The 18315-nt window shown below is 42.3% G+C and overlaps 2 protein-coding genes across 9 annotated transcripts in view; both read right to left on the bottom strand.

The window, feature by feature from the left end:
* Positions 1 to 1482: 1482 nt before the first annotated feature.
* Positions 1483 to 8388, bottom strand: LOC139388618 (ras-related protein Rab-1A-like). 2 transcript variants are annotated; one of them, XM_071135388.1, is made up of 7 exons: positions 8283 to 8388; positions 7985 to 8070; positions 5483 to 5555; positions 5255 to 5350; positions 5058 to 5153; positions 4831 to 4962; positions 1483 to 3859 (listed from the first exon to the last, which is right to left on the bottom strand). In XM_071135388.1, the coding sequence occupies exons 2-7, from the start codon at positions 7996 to 7998 to the stop codon at positions 3665 to 3667; spliced, it is 606 nt and encodes a 201-aa protein (XP_070991489.1). In that variant the 5' UTR covers positions 7999 to 8070; positions 8283 to 8388; the 3' UTR covers positions 1483 to 3664. The 2 variants fall into 2 exon arrangements, with proteins under 2 accessions (XP_070991489.1, XP_070991488.1); XM_071135387.1 differs by having other exon boundaries at positions 7985 to 8382.
* A 610-nt stretch (positions 8389 to 8998) lies between these two features.
* Positions 8999 to 18315, bottom strand: part of LOC139388617 (EH domain-binding protein 1-like protein 1) — a 39692-nt gene continuing 30375 nt past the window's right edge. For 6 of the 7 annotated variants that reach the window (XM_071135380.1, XM_071135382.1, XM_071135383.1 and 3 more), the window contains 11 exons: positions 14502 to 14838; positions 14223 to 14395; positions 13937 to 13985; positions 13267 to 13827; positions 13063 to 13114; positions 12842 to 12903; positions 12034 to 12145; positions 11778 to 11877; positions 11550 to 11623; positions 11103 to 11217; positions 8999 to 10954 (listed from right to left, as the gene is read on the bottom strand). In XM_071135380.1, the coding sequence (XP_070991481.1) occupies positions 10867 to 10954; positions 11103 to 11217; positions 11550 to 11623; positions 11778 to 11877; positions 12034 to 12145; positions 12842 to 12903; positions 13063 to 13114; positions 13267 to 13827; positions 13937 to 13985; positions 14223 to 14395; positions 14502 to 14838 (1723 nt within the window). In that variant the 3' untranslated portion in view covers positions 8999 to 10866. The remainder of the gene's footprint in view (positions 10955 to 11102; positions 11218 to 11549; positions 11624 to 11777; positions 11878 to 12033; positions 12146 to 12841; positions 12904 to 13062; positions 13115 to 13266; positions 13828 to 13936; positions 13986 to 14222; positions 14396 to 14501; positions 14839 to 18315) is intronic. The other variant, XM_071135381.1, reaches the window with a different exon arrangement.

The following is an 18315-nucleotide window of genomic DNA, read 5'->3' as shown; positions in this document are numbered from 1 at the left end:
GAGTGGCGCAGCAGTCTAACACACTCCAACTCCGTGCTAGAGGTGTCACTACAGACCCTGGTTTGATTCCAGGCTTTATCACAATCGGCTGTGATTGTGAGTCCCATAGGGTGGTGCACAATTGACCCAGTGTGGTTAGGGTTTGGCCGTGGTAGGCTGTCATTATAAATAAGAATTTGTTTTTAACTGACTTGCCTAGTTAAATAAAGGTTAAATAAAAATATAACAGCCTACACTCTTCTGGGATGACTTTCCACTAGATGTTGGAACATTGCTGTTGGGACTTGCTTCCATTCAGCCACAAGAGCATTACTGAGGTTGGGCGATTAGGCCTGGCTCGTAGTTGGCGTTCCAAATCATCCCAAAGGTATTTGACGGGGTTGAGGTCACGGCTCTGTGCAGGCCAGTCTAGTTTTAACTCACCGATCCTGACTAACCATTTCTGTATGAACCTCACTTTGTGCATTGTCATGCTGAAACAGGAAAGGGCCTTCCCCAAACTGCCACAAAGTTGGAAGCACAGAATCGTCTAGAATGTAAGTGTATGCTGTAGCATTAAGATTGCCCATCACTTGAACTAAGGGGCCTAGCCCGAGCATGAAAAACAGCCCCAAACCATTATTCCTCCACCACCAAACTTTACAGTTGGCACTATGTATTGGGGCAGGTAGCGTTCTCCTGGCATCCTCCTAACCCAAATTCGTCCGTCAGACTGCCAGATGGTAAAGCGTGATTCATCACTCCAGAGAATGCTTTTCCACTACTCCAGAGTCCAATGGCGGCGAGCTTTACACCACTCCAGCTGACACTTGGCATTGCGCGTGGTGATTTTAGGCTTGTGTGAGGCTGCTCAGGCCATGGAAACCCATTTCATGAAGCTACCGACTAACAATTATTGTGCTTCATGGTGCAGTTTGGAACTCGGTAGTGTCTTGCAACCGAGGACAGATGATGTTTACATGCCACGCACTTCAGCTGTCCCATTCTGTGAGCTTGTGTGGCCTACCACATCGCGGCCGAGTCGTTGTTGCTCCTAGATGTTTCCATTTCACAATATCAGCACTTACAGTCGACCTGTGAAGCTCTAGCAGGGCAGAAATGCGACAAACTGACTTGTTGGAAAAGTAGCATCCTATGACGGTGACACATTGATAGTTACAGAGCTCTTCAGTACAGGCCATGCTACTGTCAATGTTTGTCTATGGAGATTGCATGGCTGGGTGCTCGATTTTATACACCTGACAGCAATTGGTGTGGCTGAAATAGCCGAATCTACAAATTTGAAGGGGTGTCCACATACTTTTAGTGTATAGATTAAGGAAGCCTGATCGGTCCGCTAACAAACAGATTTTACTCAATAAAAAAACTCTTCTACCTTCCCCTGGTATGTTGCTTACCATTCAACCGCAATTAACACCTTTATCAAAAAGGCATTGGATATCAATGGTGATGCTTAAAGGCATGTGGAATTCCCAGCCAGACCCAGTTCTACAGTATTTATTCAGGACAGCAAAAGTTTCTCTTGTTGTAATCCCCATACTAATTTGAGATGCTGGTGTTCTCTTCGGTCCTCTGTCTCGCTCTCCCTCTATAATGATCATTAAGCATAGACATCTGCAGTTAAAGTTGAAGCAAACATTCAAACATGAAAACAATACAATCAAACAAAGCCTAACTGGGGTAGGCTATGTGTGCCATACTCTCCAAAAAAATTCATTTCAACACATACCAAAATCTAACCTTCCTTTAATGCTGGATCATGGAGACTAATGGCATGGTTGAGCTAGTAACAGGGCCGGTTCCAGGCATAAGCGACGTGGTTGCTTAGGGCCCCCACGACCAAATATATATTTTTAAATCAGGAACTCAGTCAGGTCTCAATTTACTTTTGAGAGTAACAATAGTAGAAAACACCTGGTGAAATTTCAAAATGTGCTTGTGTTACTTTTTCTCTTGTTATGTCTCTCACTGACAGTCAATCAATTAGCCATGACAGCTAACAATTGTTAGATTGGTAGTTAGTCTAGCCAGCTATCTAAACTTGTAGTAATCATGACCGGGCAAGTGTGCAGGGAACCTGACCTCCAGGGGGCCCCCATTGATTTCGTTATTCTCACTCAGACCATATTAACATGGCATGTCATTACAAAATGTGTAGAATTACAGGAAATTAGCTTTGAAACTGCAAAAATCTCTCTCCATCCCATGGCAAAATATGTAGAATAGCAGAAAACGTGCTTTAAAACTGCAACATTTTCTCAAAGTCCCATGGCAAAATATGTAGAACGACAGAAAATGAACTTTAATAAGTAAAATTTTTCACTTCACTGTAAGAGGGGGCCTATATTGTTTTGCTGCAGGGTGGCAAACTATTAAGTGCAGTACTTTGGACCAGTGCCCTACAGGCAGCAGGTAGCCTAGCGGTTATGAGCGTCGGCCCAGTAACCGCAAAGTTGCTTGTTGGAATTCCTGAACCGACTAAGTGAATAATCTGTCAATGTGCCCTTGAGCAAGGCACTTAACATTAATTGCTTGCTGTGCTGAACAATGGGCAGTTCAATACCTCTGTCAGTTAAATATGTTATGTGTGTATTTGATCTGGATAAGAGCATCTGCTAGAGCCGCCCCTGGCTAGTACTGTAATAATGAAAGGGAAGTTGTCAGACACCAACCAGAGGTTGCCCATATAGTATAGGAAACATGTAAAGCTGTGATGGAACAGCAGCATTCTGAATTGATGTGAGGTCAAATGAAATGCTCAAGTATTGGACATGCCTTAATTCCCTCCTGTTTATAGCCGGCTTCCACTCCAGAAAGAACCAAATGCTGTCAGCCTTCGGTTATGCACTCAATCATTAGGTAACAACAACATAATTGATTATACACATTCTAGATTAGAAAACAGAGAATCAAAAACAAACAAACATAACAGTAATAAAACCACCATGTAATAATAGTATCATATAACAATGATTAAATCAGACATTAAAGATGTGGACACCATGATGGCAGGTTTCCATTTACCACGTGGTCCCCAGGTTGCGAAAACTGTTTTGACTTCACCATGTCCTCTCCTTTTCCTCAACAGCAGCCCTATATCGTGTTTGTGTGCACGGGCCCAATGATTTATGGCCAATATACCATGGCTGAGGGTGGTGTCCAGGCACTCCGCATTGCCTTGTGCATAAGAACAGCCCTTAGTCGTGGTATATTGGCCATTTACCACACCTCCACAGGCCTTATTACTTAAGTAATATAATCAACCATAGTTGAAAGAACATCCATGATTTCTTTCAATCACACACATATATGTGTGTTAAAAAAAAATCTGTGATACATATTATGAGAGACAGAAAGTGCTGGATTAGTTACAATCATCAGTTATGCCATATCACATTTTTTTTATTAAGATATTTCCACTTCTGTGCATATCGTTGAATTTTTTTCTTATTTTTTTAAAAAGAGTTGAGGGGGGACTATTCCTTCAGCACAAAACTTTCTTACTCACTCAATTATGGGCATTGGTCAAGAGGTAAAAAATGTCAGCCAGTTCTTGAAGATCCCACCACCATATTTTCCTGTTGTCAGAAGTACCCCAACTTCAACCCAATACTGTTACTCTACTCATGGGCCTCTGGGGGTGAGAGGAGAGGGCAGGACCGTCCTAACAGCATCCTCCCCCAGACTGCCTCACTGGAGTGCTGTCAATCTTCAGGTTGTGCTTCTCTCCTCCTGCCGGGGCCCCGGGCCCCATGCGCTTCTTAATCTCAGCCGCCATGGTCATGAAGGATTGCTCCACGTTAGTTGCGTCCTTCGCACTGGTCTCCAGGAAGGGGATGGATAGGGAGTCAGCAAATTCCTGTTTGAGGAGAATGAGATGGGTCAATCACCAGTCTGACTGCAGTAGTAGGGTGCTTCAATTGCAAGTAATAATGTGTCCCAAGGGTTGATAATTGAGCATGTCGACCAGGGCATAAACTGAGCAACCGCCAAACGCAGGTAGATTTAGGTACTAGCGGGTAAGAATGTCTATTTCCCCAGCCATGCTGGCGAGTGGTCAATTTGCAGGGTTCTACAATGCGAGCGTTACATTCACAAATAAAAAAAGTGTGAAAAGTAAAGTATGAAAAATGCAGCAGTAGCTGTTTTCAAAGTATTTCTGCGTTTTGTTTAATAGCTGCTAATCACACAAAGAAATAAGAATCCTATACCCCTCCTCACGCATCAACATTGCCTTGCAGGGGAGCTGTGCACACACTGAAGTGCTGATAGATTCATTTTGAGGCGCTGTGCACAGGCATAAAAGCTGGTCTAATTTACCCTAAACAAATCTACAAAGTGAGACTTAGTCCTCAAGCTCAGTTGTTTTTCAATGTTAGTTTGAGTCTGCTGCTTCAACTGATAGTGAAGACACGCTCTATAGTCAGATCAAAAATCTCAGACACTACTAATTTCCTGTTACCACGGTAATGTCCCACCCTTAAAGGGGCAGATAAAAAAATGTCTGATATTTTGATTTAAAAGACTCACGTCACAAAAAACGAAATTAAATTGAGCAATATACCACATTACTTCTTACATTTCTTGTTTTAGAAACATTACAAAGCATGGTGATCTGTTTTTTTGTGTGTTTATGGCCCCCAAAAAATTGACTGGTGAAAATATTTGAGTGGCTGGTATATTTTCTTAATTTACCTGCCACAGTGGCTGGTAGACAAAAAGTACATTTTGGGCCCCGATGTAAACTACAACAAACTAAGGCTACAGAGTATAATATACCCAAATACTGTGGTTAATCTGTATGAGAGTCCACGTTTCCTGAGGACTCACCTTGGCTGTCGTGTAGTCTACTACCTTCTTGGTGGTGAGGTCACACTTGTTACCCACCAGCAGCTTGTTGACATTCTCGCTGGCATAGCGGCCAATCTCCTGCAGCCACTGCTTTATATTGTTGTAAGACTCCTAGAAAGAGAAAATACCTCAGTTACGTGTTGTCAATAAATGCAGGTTGACTCATAGATGTTAATTAATGTTCTTTGTGGAGGGGCGTCACTAACCTGATCTGTTACATCATAGACAACGATGATACCATGGGCTCCTCTGTAATAGCTGGAGGTGATGGTGCGAAACCGCTCCTGACCAGCAGTGTCCCACTAAAGACAATTTAAAATATATAAGTTAAACGCACTACATGAAAGCATGAACTGCAATTAAACTTCCCAGGACAGCTGCCAGAGCTGCTGACTCAACTCACAATCTGTAGTTTGATGGTCCGGCCGTCCAATTCAATAGTTCGGATTTTGAAGTCCACGCCGATGGTGCTTATGAAACTTTCCGTGTAGGTGTCATCCTGAAATGCATCATAAAAAATTAAAAAACATAGCTTTAATCAACAAATGGACACACAGTATCCATCCAAACGTTGATGTAAAGCTGAAGACTGATCAAAATGCCAGTAACACTGAACACGGATAGTTCTTACCGCAAATCGAAGCAGGAGGCAGGACTTTCCCACCCCTGAATCACCAATCAGAAGCAGCTTGAACAGGTAGTCACTAGGGGGAAACCAGGTTAGGGAACATTAAATAACAAACTAACAAATCTATTCAATCAAGCCCCCAGCATTGACTTTCATCTGGGTCTCTGGGGAGTTAGGCTAAGTTCATATGCAATGCTGTCATTTCCATCTGAAATTAGCTATGTTATTATAGCTACAGTTGCAAGGGTGTGCAAAGAAATGTCAAAGAGGAAAATGTCAATTATAAACTTGGTGGGTCGAGCCCTGAATGCTGATTGGTTAAAAGAGCATTCCAGCCGGTGCCTAATCCACAAATTACTACCGGCTAAATCTGACGTTAAAATGCCTACTTACTCTGTTCCATCTAACTGCGCAATCCACTGTCTCATCAGCCCAGGCAGGAAAGTTATAAACTTGATCTCCACTATAAAAAGCATCTAGACATTATCTCACACTTTTTTTAGACTAACATTTAGTTTAACAGCAGAGATTTGTATAAACCTTGCTCTCACAGTCTCCCTGACGTTTGCAACATTGTTTCAATAATCAAAATCGATCTCCAACTGTCCCAGATTACTGAACCTTTAGGGGTCGGGAGTCTGGACGAGAGAGGCAGGCAGCATTTCTCAGCCAGTCAAAATCATGAATCAGCTGGCATAATTTTTATGGATATATACAAAGTAATGTCAATTGAAACAAGGTCAATCGAAACGAAGTGCAGTTAGTTTGCAGTCTTTCCAGCTTCAGTCTGAAGTGATTGTGTTAGCTGTGTTGTTGGCTAGCTCCTATGAACAACAGTGTCCTGAAGAGAGAGCACGTTTTCTACACCAGACGGAATTGTGCCTCATTAGCTCATTGTTATGGATGTAGCCAAATAAATGTCACTAGAAAACAGCTTAAACAAATGCAGCTACTGTTGTTATTCTGTCTGCACTGTTTGACGTGACTAAATTAGCAGTAGTTGTCTAGCTAGCAAGGGATAAGAACGTTGCCAGCCAGTACGGCAATGTAACATTTAGATTGAACGACTGGGTCGCGTCCATAGATACAGAACAAAAAGACTGAACGACTGGGTCGCAGCTCTGGCAACCGAACCAATAGAACGAACGACCAGCCGGCTTGGTAGCAACCCTAGATTTGTTTCAGGACTACATCTTGTGGAAGGATGAAATACTATGAATAAATTCATCAAATGAACATCAATAATTTTCCGGTTGTCGTGGTAATACTATGAAAGTGTAGATGCCAATCACTATATAAGCTTTAAGTTGAAAAAGCCTGGAAGGTAGGAGAGATTTTATTTAACCAGGTAGGCAAGTTGAGAACAAGTTCTCATTTACAACTGCGACCTGGCCAAAATAAAGCAAAGCAGTTCGACACATAACACCACAGAGTTACACATGGAGTAAAACAAGCATACAGTCAATAATACAGTAGAAAAATAAGTCTATATACAATGTGAGCAAATGAAGTGAGATAAGGGAGGTAAAGGCAATAAATAGGCCATGGTGGCAAAGCAAATACAATATAGCAATTAAAACACTGGAATGGTAGATTTGACAGTAGATGAGTGTGCAAAGTAGAGATACTGGGGTGCAAAGGAGCAAAATAAATACAGTAGAGATGACTAGAAACGATTCGGCCGGTCGTTTTGTGTGTGGATTAATTGTCAGAGTAGAGGACCTTGTGCATTTCAGGCAAAATAACAACTCAATGTTTATATCCCAGGACAAATTAGCTATCAACAGCAAGCTAGCTAAATAGGGCAAATTAGCTAGCAAGTGCAAGCTAACTAGCCATACAGATTCAATGCTTTTCGACCTGTTGCCAAATTAATGTCATTACAAAATAAATTAATGCACGATAGCGCACGCCCCAGCCGGTTTGGGTTCCGTGTTAGCCGTGGTTTATTGGCCATATATACACACACACACAACACACCTCCTCGGGCATTATTGCTTAAATATAGAACGTTGCAAGAGACAACTAACTAGATCAACAATATTATACATTGTTTTGTCAGCATTGCTTTTGCTATGATCATGACAACATTGTACCAAAACAACCCGATATGGTGGCAGATGTAAGGCACAGAGCGAGCTAGTACATAAACAAAAGATGACGCCAGCATTTAACGTTAGCAAGCTAACAGTAGCTAGTTAGCTAGCTACATTTGTTTTCACTCAGAAAAACATCTCATGTTTTTGTGTGTGCAGTTAGCTACTGTAACTAGCTACGTATTTAAGGGCACTTGTTTTACTTGTGTATTTTGATTTGCGGTAGACGTGTTTGATGTACTGTAGTGATATAAATGGTTGATTGTTGATCATTTGTATAACGAATATTTGTGCCTGATATTTGTAATTTGTACTTGGAATAAAGAATACAACAAAATGCTTGTTACATCATCGGTGTTATTAGATATGGAGCTAACAAAAACAACACCTAAACATCAACTTTACTCACTATTCAGGATTCATGGTGTCCGAAATCTGTGTTTTCTTGGCCCTGTCTGGGTCACACACTCATCTTCTTGATAGCTAGCTGCGTTGCTATCGTAGTAGGAAAGAAGACTTGTTGTTGTAGCTAGCTAACGTTATTGTACAGAAAATAAATTTGCTAACGTTAGTTTGGCAAATGGTCCTGCAATTTCACGAGCCAAAATGTTTTGTATAGCTTGTTGGTTAGGTAAGTAACTTAAGTGTTCGGTGACTAACCAATTTAGCTAGAATTAGTGTTGCTAAGTAAACATAGCTTTGTTTACCTTGTTGTTCTCGCTTTACTTGTTGCTTACTCGTCCTCATCCCTAGCCCTTTGCGCATGTGTCAGTGAGTGATGTCCAGCTGCGTCTTTCTTTCCCCATCGCAGTTAAGCCAAAACCACGCCCCTTTATTCGGAGGGGCGTTCTAAAACGCTTTGAGCGCTCTCCAAGTCCGGAAGTGAATATCAGGTAGCGCGAAATTTCAGTCACTGATTAATAATATTTGCCATGTTTCAAAATTTCTAAAATATAATAACAATGTCGTGGACCGAGCTAGCCATTAACGTTCAAAGACAGATTCAATGGCTGTAGCATAGCGTATTCGACTGAATGATTAGCTAATAAATATTTGAGAAATTATGAATAATAAGAATATGATTTGACCTGATAATAGACTACTAATGATAATATAACAACTTCAAATTCCGAGCTAGTAACGTTAAGTAGTTTAGGTTAATTTAGCTCACCTTCAATTGAGGGAATTCAGCAGAGTTCTCAGAGACATTTTTCAACTCATTGAAAATAAATACAGTATAATAATATGCCTACATTACGGTAGGCAGCTAATTGTTCAATTACACTTTCTTTCCTTGCAATACACATTTTCTGAAGCACCAAAGGAGGCGTATTTATTCTTCATGCACAAACGTAATAAATAATAGTGCAAGATCAAGATAATAGATATGTTCAGACCACAATGACATCTATCCACGAAAAAGTGAAGTAGTACCACATCATTTAATATGACAACAAATTAGAGAAAACTTATTCAAACAAACTCTTAAAATGTATTATGTATCATTCACAGGTTTAAACAAAACATTGCGTATCCTTTTTAGAAAGAGGCTTGGACAAAGTAATACTTTATTGACACATCATTAAATTTTCAGATCTACCCCTCCCCCCCCAAAAATGTCACATGCTTCGTAAAAAAAAGAAAGAAGTGTTGACTAACAATGAAACGCTTACTTAAGGGCCCTTTCCAACAATGCACAAAACAAAACAAAAATTGAAATAGTTGAAAAAAATAGAAGAAAATAATATTAATAACACCATGAATAATAGTAATCATCATCTATGATAAATAGCACATAACATCGAACAAGCCATTGGTAAATGTTGACTCTATTAATACTAGACAATTTGACAGAGAATAAAGGTCTTTGCTAAAAATTAAAAAAAAACATTGAAAGATCTGCAGTGCCAGGTAATTCATTTAAATTTGTTTTAACTAGGCAAGTCTTAAGAACAAATTCTTATTGATAATGATGGCCTACCCCTGCCAAACCCTAACTCGGACAACACTGGGATAATTGTGTGCCACCCAATCACAGCCAGGTGTGACACAGCCTGGTATCAAACCAGGGTCTGTAGTGACACCTTTAGCACTGAGATGCAGTGCCTTAGACCGCTGCGCCACTTGGGAGACTCAGAATAATAGAGGGACATACAGTATTATATTCAGGATGGTATGTATGTTTTCCAAGTAGGACTACTAGCTTCTGTCTACAACTAGTTTCACCTTTATTCACTATTCTCTTTTTATTTCATTTCTGGTTAGATCTGACTGTTCATGCCACTTGTAATATGACACACCTAACCCAAACATTTCTCATGCACATGTCCAATCCATAAATAATAGAAAGATTGATAAAACACAATTACAAGTCATCACCAGAAGTCATCAAGACATGATACTCTCATAAACTTGAATCTTTCATCAAACATCTGGGTCCAAAGTAAAACACAGAGCTGATGTTACCAAACCCTCCTGTATACACAGAACTGATGTTACCAAACCCTCCTGTATACACAGAGGCCTGATGTTACCAAACCCTCCTGTATACACAGGGCTGATGTTACCAAACACTCCTGTATACACAGATGCCTGATGTTACCAAACACTCCTGTATATACAGCGGCCTGATGTTACCAAACCCTCCTGTATACACAGCGGCCTGATGTTACCAAACCCTCCTATATACACAGAGGACTGATTTATTTTGTGTCTAAACACCAGTCCGTTCATTTCATAGCCAGTTCCACCAAAGCATTCAGGCAAAGTTCTCTTATATTGTTGATGAGATCAGTGAGATGTTTATAGACATAAAAATAAACATTATGGCCAATACATCGGAACCTCTTAGCTTCATGGCAGTCTAAAAGTACACAACACATCTGTTTGTACAGTGGGCTTTCTGTCTATTGAATGACAGAGTAAGGCACATTGACAGACTGAATTGGAAAGGTCCTCGTTTCTCAATCAAAAGTACTCCATGGATGGGCGACCTTCCACGAGTCTCTTACCTCAAGGTACAGAGGGATTTATTTCTTCAAGTATCTCCAAAAGGGAAGGCACACAGCCCCAGCACCCCCGGGGGTATAATTGTTTATTAACGATCAGTCCCAAAATCCCAGTTAAGGATTTGTTGGTGGTGACATGTGGTGACATGTTTGTCTAGGAGTGTTTCATATTGTAGGTTCCTGAGTGACAGTGAGCTTGGTTTGAAGCAGAGATTGAGGAGGTTTAGTTGTAGATGGGTTGGTATTTAAGGCACTGCGCTATTTGTCATTGTCGTCCCTACTCTCACTGCAGCACACACTTGTCTTTGTTGCTGAAGTTCCTGCGTCTAAGCTCCAGCCCCCGCTCCAAACGCTCATCCTCCTCTACGGCACTGAGGACACACAAACACACGCATGAACAACCACACAGTACTGCATCGTTTAAAACGTGTGTAGAATATGTGTGCTTATGTGTGTGCATGCTTAGTGTGTCACACTGCATAAGCATGGCTGTATAACAAACAGATGGGCTAGACTCACCCTCTCTCCTTGGCGTCCAAGTCCCTGACCAGCTCGTCCCGCTGGTTGACCAGAGAGACCAGTTCCTGCAGTAGGAGCTCCTCCCGGTGCTGCTGGGCCTTAGTCTTCTGCCACTCTGAAGAGAGGGGGGAGGAGGCAAGATAGAACAGTTGTGGTCATACGCACGTCCTTAAAAAATGTAGTATTATAACAGAAAAGCTCACACACCGAACATGACAACGTTTCAAACCACAAGGATCTTCTTCAGGTCAGATCTGGATCAAAACATTGTCAATAAAGGTGGTAATTTGGAGCATATTAAGTGTGTGGGCCTTTCTGTTGTTTTCAGGGATGAGAGACAATATAATAGTCATTATATATACACACACAACTGCTATAGGTCTACAGTCGTCTCACTGGTTGTGTTCAATGTAAACAAGGTTGTGTTTATGCATTGGACTCACTAACCTTCATTGGCCATCATAGCTCTAAGTTCTCTATTCAGTAGTTCAAATCGTTTCTCCAAGTCCTGCTCCTCCTGCCTGTTAAATACAATACATTCAATTAGCTGCTGTCTGCTGGGCACACACACAGAACATAATATGGCGCATTTCAGTTCAAACCATTTCCTAGTTATATAATCATGTTACGTATTCTTAAGAATAATAGATGTGTGAGTGGTGTGTTATGTCTTACAGCAGCTCCAGATGATCCTGTCTCCTGATCAGGGCGTTCTTCTTGTTGACCAGAGTGAACCACTCCTGGATCAGTTTCTCTTCCTCGTCACGGTCGCTACCTGGAGCAAGGACACAACACATGGCACCTCAGAGGTTAGACCCTGTTATATCTACTGAGACAAGTAATCTGTGGCCTTTGATAAGCACACGTAAAGGTAAGCCTGGCACTTCCTGTTAGATTTACAGCCACTTTTTTATATTGTTCTGTTTCTCACTTGATTCCATCAGTCTTCTGAGTCTCCTCTCCACGATGCCTGCTCGGTTGTCGATGTGCTTCTGTTCAGTCTCCAGGGCTTGCAGCTCACTCAGCACATACTGACTGGTGTCCTGCAGACGTGGACCATGAAGACACAGCGACACACATTGCCAAAACGGACATGCAAGGACAGACACACAGATGAACATAGACGACAAAGAGAAAACGGTCAGGAGATTAGAGGGAGAAACAGGAATAAAGGAGAAGAGAAATCCATGTTGACTCCAATGCTTCCCACAGTGTCAAGTTGGCTCAATGTCCAGGGTGGTGGACCATTCTTGATACACATGGGAAACAGTTGAGTGTGAAAAACCCAGCAGCGTTGCAGTTCTTGACACACTCAAAACGGTGTGCTTGGCACCAACTACCATACCCCGTTCAAAGGCACTTGAAATGTTGTCTTGCCCATTCACTCTCTGAATGGCACACATACACAATTCATTTCTCAATTGTCTCAAGGCTTAAAAATCCTTCTTTAACCTGTCTCCTCCCCTTCATTGATTGAATTTGATTTAACAAGTAATATCAATAAGGGATCATAGCTTTCACCTGGATTCATCTGGTCAGTCTACATCATGGAAAGAGCAGGTGTTCATAATGTTTTGTAGACTCAGTGTATATAAAACACAGCAAATCAGATTTTTGACACTACTGGGCCTTTAAGCTAAACAGAGAGAGAGAGAAGGTGGCCTAAACCAAAAGAGAAAAACAAATATAAACAGTCAAGTGGATAATAATGTGAAGTCAAGGCAAAGGTTTGAACTGACCAGAGTATCCTCCTCCTGGCTTGGGACACTGGACTCCTGGACTTGTGCTGGGCTCCTTGACTCTACATACAGACCAAACAGCGAGACTGCATATTAGTATATTTACAACAACAATAGAAAAAACTCAGAGTATGCAGCCTTTCATATCATGCTTTACGCATTGTCCTTTTCTGTTGTCTGCTCATTCAGTTCAGGTAAAAATCTCCCGGTAAACCTCCTACCGGATTCTGAGGAGACATTCTTCACTTCTCTGTCTGATACACTTTCAGCTGACTGGACAGGAGACACAAACACAATAGACATGATAGGTAAAGAGAAACATGGCCTGGTTTAAATAGCAAAACATTAGCACATTAATTGAACATTAATCTCTGTTCAAATACAAGAAAACAGTTTTAAAAGCTGGGAAAGTATTCAGCATGTACCTCTGTGCTCTTAGATGTGCTACTCTGCTGCTCCACCACATCCCCTTCATCCATGGACTCACTCTTCAGCCGCAAGCGCCTTTTCTTCACCAGGTCGGCGTCTCTTACGTGACCAAATCCTGATTTGGCTGCAGAGGTGTGTGACCTGGGTGGAGGCACGGGGGTCTGTGTCTCTCCCGTTCCCCCATCAAAATCCCCAGCTACGCTTCCCTTCTCTTCCACTTTTGTCACTCGTTTAGTCCGGGGGGGTGGCACTAGGCTCCCATTGGGCGCCTGTTCTGTAGGACTGTCCTCCAGGGAGATGCTACCTTCCTGTAACTTGCGGGCACAGAAGCGAGCAGCAGCATCCACATCAGAACCCTCACTGGGCTCAGTCACTGCATAGCTGGACTGGCTGCTGTTGTGCTCTATCTGAAGAACACTCAGCTCCTGCCCCGTAAAGTGGGTGCGGATCTGACTCAGGTAAGTCATGATGATCAGGCGGTCTGGCACAGAGAGCAGCACCATGTCTGAGGGCTCCAGCAGTCGGGAGATGCCCAGCGCAGCGAAGCCATCAAAGGCCTGTGGGAGAGGGAATAGTCAGGACAAAAAACAACAACTTCTGTGTTCCTTATAGACATTATGTATAATTATGTAAATATGTCATCAATAAGCTCATTGACATTTTCACCTTCTTGTTGTTTAACTTGATATCGTTGGGTTCCAGTGCCTCAAAAGCTCTAAGAAAAAACACCAGTAGTTAATAGAAGGACGGAGAGGACATTTTCTACTATTTTGTGAGAACTTCTACCCTATTTCCTGTAAGGAGATGGGATAATTCTACCTCTCCTACATTCAGCTGTATGGGTGGGTTTAAAGTACATGCATGGACTACTAATAAAGTTGCTCGACATTTCACATTCAGACTAGGATCGAATATTGTGGATGATTTATCTGATTAGTGATTAAGTGCTTACATCTTGTCGGGATAGAAGTGGTGTAGGATGGAACAGAAAGCCAGACCATTACGCCAGGAGGTGTTAAAATTAGTGACCTTCACTCCCTTATAACCCTGTGTAACCACCTGGCACCACTCCAGTAAAGACCTGCTGGAGGACACGAGACCAGGACTGGGCAGAGGACCAGGCATCTGAGCAGGGTGTGAAGGAGAGAAAGGAGAGAGAGGAACAGAGGGAGAGAGACCTGTTATAGGTGACATTCTCATGAACATATTCATTGTAAAAAAATAAATGTACCTCCTGGCTGAGGACGAACACATCCTTCCCATGGGCTTCATCCTTGTCCGCAGGGAGAGTGGAGGCCTCTGGGGAAACTTCCTGGAAGACCACAGGAAAAGAAAGGGGTTTCTTCTTGCTGCGTCGAGGAGGAACAACCGTATCTGATGCTTGACCAGAAGGGACCTCCTTATCTGCTGGGGTCTGTGGCTCTTCACTGCCTGAGTTACCCTGGATGTTACCCTGGATGTTACCCTGGGTTGTGGTGTCTGGTGAGGATGGCTGAGAAGCTTTCTTAGAGCATCTTGTTGGGACAGCCAGGTCACTGGACTTTCCCCCCCCCTCAGCTGTCTCAGATCTATAGAGACAGAAATAGGAGAAATAAGACGATGGGACAGCAAAGGCAAGTTTCAGTTATACACTCCAAAATGATTGGGAAAGACAAAGCTTTTTGTTGTTGTTTTGGCTCTGTACTTCAGCATACCCCCTAAAAAATGCTAACCTCCCCTGTTATTGGTAATGGTGAGAGGTTAACATGTCTTGGGGGTATGACATTTGTGCATCTATAACTTTCTCACTCATCCTTATTCACAATTCATTCAGGATGATCCATAATCATGGTAGCATCCACACGAATGTAGTGTTTAGAAGCATTTTCTATTCTTATCTACAATAAAAGTGACTACAAAAGGACATATTATTTACCATTAATTTCTCCTGGGCACAAAATCATCTGAAACACATCCAAAACAAACAGCAAATGCATCCAACTCATTTGTAGAGTCACAAGCTTTATGGAGTCATTGGGTGCTGGGAATATGGGACCAAATACTTCACTTTTTACTACTTTAATACACATACGTGAATTTGTCCCAATAATGTCCAAAAAGTGCTTTAATTTCTAAACAGTTTACAGTTTATGGATGAAAAACCCTGAAAGTCTGCACAGTTATTGTATAATTTCCAATGTAAAGTGCTGGTGCACAGAGCAAAAACAACAACAAAATTGTAACTGTCCTAATTTTTTGGAGCTTACTGAATATCCTACAAAACAAACAAAAACTGTTTAAAGTTAAGCACGGACTAATGTGAATATTTTTAACTGTGCAAGTAGTTACAAGAGCCAGATGACATGATCTGATTAACTTCAAATTGTTCTGCCAACTTACTGTTGATCCACTGATGAATCTACAGTGCAAAGGGTGGTATCCTGTTCTATCTCAAGGCCCTTCTCTTCCTCCTCAACCCCTGATTCAGTCACATTCTTATGGGAGACTGTCTCCGCTAATTCAGTCAATAACAAGCACTCCTCTTGGGCAATGGCACAGAGAAAGGTAGAGAGCGGGCCATTGTCCATTTCAAGTCCTCTGTCAACAGGTACCCCATCTGTCCCTGTTTCTGTCCTCGGTGGATTGTCAAGTTCACAGTGGAGTTTGATGTCATACTCTCAGTGGTTGCCACCAGGTCCTCCAGGACCTGTCCATGACTAGTGTCAGTAATAGTCTCTGATGGGTTACTATTTGATGAAGAGGTGGCTATGGTAGAGGGCTCCCAAATGATTTCCTGCTGATCTTTCCTTCCATCTAGGTCTAGGTGGTTTGACTCAGGCCTGTCTAGACTGACTTCCTGGGGGATTACTGGTTATGGAGTCTCTTGCTCCTCACTGGCCTCGGACCCTGGGAGATCTTCTGGGTTGAGAGAGAGGTCTTCCTCATGCAAGAAGGGGATCAGGCGTTTTCTGACGCAGGGGGCAGGCACAGGTACATCTGATGTCTCTTCTTCTGCCAACTGACTAATATTAGCCAGTAGCAACTTTTCCTCCTTTATGAGGCTTAGGTCGTCTTTGGGGGGTTCTGCAGGGCTTATGTGAGGGACCTTGGGACATGTAGTAGATGTTCCAGGTTAAGAGGGTGGTAGAGGCCATGGGACCACTGAGTTGACAGAGAACTTTCTCATTGTCATCCTCCTGGTCAATGCTGATCATTGGCTCCCTTCTCATTGACTGTCACCAGAATGCTATCTGAAGAAGTTGTTTCCATGGCGAGGATGAGTGGTTTTGGAATGTCTTCCTTTAGCATCAGTGTTAAGCGTCTCCTTTGTTAAGCTATCTGTGCTGCTCTCTTGGGCCATTGCCTCATTACTTGTATTATCTGGTGGAGGGACAGTTTTCTTTTGTTTTGGTGGAGTAAGGCAACTGGCAACAGGTGCCGTGTCTTGACTAACTCTTTCTAGGCCTAATTCCTGAAGAGGCACTGGAGGAGTGATATTTTTTATTTTTGCTGCGATGACAAGGAAGTGGTTCCAGTTCAATGGTCCTGGCAAAAGGTCCTGCAGGAGGGGACAACACTGACATGGCCTGCTGTATGGACAAACCATCAGGGCGTGTGTCCTCGTGTTCAGCAGGTGGTGAAGAAGATAACACCCCTGGACTGTGAAACAGAGATATCAATGTTAGCCATCTGGCATGGCTACAATAGCAATTCAATAAATTCCCCAAAATGCAGACGACCACCCAATCCTCAACAATGTCACAGACAAAAGACAACGGTCAACAGTAAACATCAACACGGCAAGCTCACTATCAGGTAACGTTCAGTTACATTCCCTGAACAACATTTCATTGGGTTCAGTTCACATGCTCATTCAGCACTAACATCCAACAATTCAACTTTCTCCTCAGGCATGGTAGTAGACTTTACGCACAAAGATATAAAAAACACAAGTTCATGACAAATAACTTTACGAGAAATCTTTACAAGATCACTCAGCATAAAGAAAATACTGTACCACTCCAAATGTCTGAAGACACAAAGCCAGTCAAAACTTGAGAGAGCTCCATTCCTATGGCATGAATCAAATCTGCCTCATTAAACCATGCAGGAAAGTAGTGCGGAGAGCGACAGGAGCTCAGGCACTTACCCTCCATCTACTGTATGTAAAACTCTGCTAGCCACACTGTGCCCGTATCCTCTTGCCCATCTCAAACTCCAACTCATCTGAATGAACACTGGATCGTCTCCTTACAGGCTTTAGCGCCATTAACGATGGGGGTGGCTTCGTCTTTATTTTCTTCCAAGCACTCTTCATAAGCTATTACCTCCAGCTCTGCTTCTCTCGGCGGTGGGAAATCGTCTGTACAGCTCTTGAATCCTTTTTGTATTCTAGAGGTGGTAACACATCCCTCTCTGGTTTACCCACAGTCTTCTCTTTCAGGGGTTCTGTGATCTCCGTCAGTGGTCTGTGATCTCCTTCAGTGGTTAGGTGATTTTATTCAGTGATTCTGTGATCTCCTTCAATGGTTCTGTGATCTCCTCCAGTGGTTCTGTGACCTTTAGTGGTTATGTGATCTCTATTAGTGGTTCTGTGATCTCTTTCAGTTGTTCTGTGATCTCATTTGGTTGTTCTGTGATCGCATTCAGTTGTTCTGTGATCTCTTTCAGTGGTTTGGCAGTCTCTTTGTGTGGTTTGATGATCTCTTTTCGAGGTTTGGTAGTGTCTTTATGTAGTTTGGTGGTCTCCTTCAGTGGTTCGGCCTCTTGCTCAATTTTGTTGGTTGGTTCCTTTAACCATCTCTTGCGCCACAGTAGCTAAACGCAAAGTCTCCACTAAGCTTATCCTTATCCACTAAGGTACTTTGCAACTAAACTCAGCAAAAAAAGAAACTTCCCTTTTTCAGGGCCCTGTCTTTCAAAGATAATTCGTAAATATCCAAATAACTTCACAGATCTTCATTGTAAAGGGTTTAAACACTGTTTCCCATGCTTGTTCAATGACCCATTAACAATTCATGAACATGCACCTGTGGAACAGTCGCTAAGACACTAACAGCTTACAG

Source organism: Oncorhynchus clarkii, chromosome 29, assembly GCF_045791955.1.
Source record: "Oncorhynchus clarkii lewisi isolate Uvic-CL-2024 chromosome 29, UVic_Ocla_1.0, whole genome shotgun sequence".
Taxonomy (NCBI): domain Eukaryota; kingdom Metazoa; phylum Chordata; class Actinopteri; order Salmoniformes; family Salmonidae; genus Oncorhynchus; species Oncorhynchus clarkii.
Note: the sequence above shows the minus strand (reverse complement) of the source record. Positions and strands in the feature narration are given on the sequence as shown.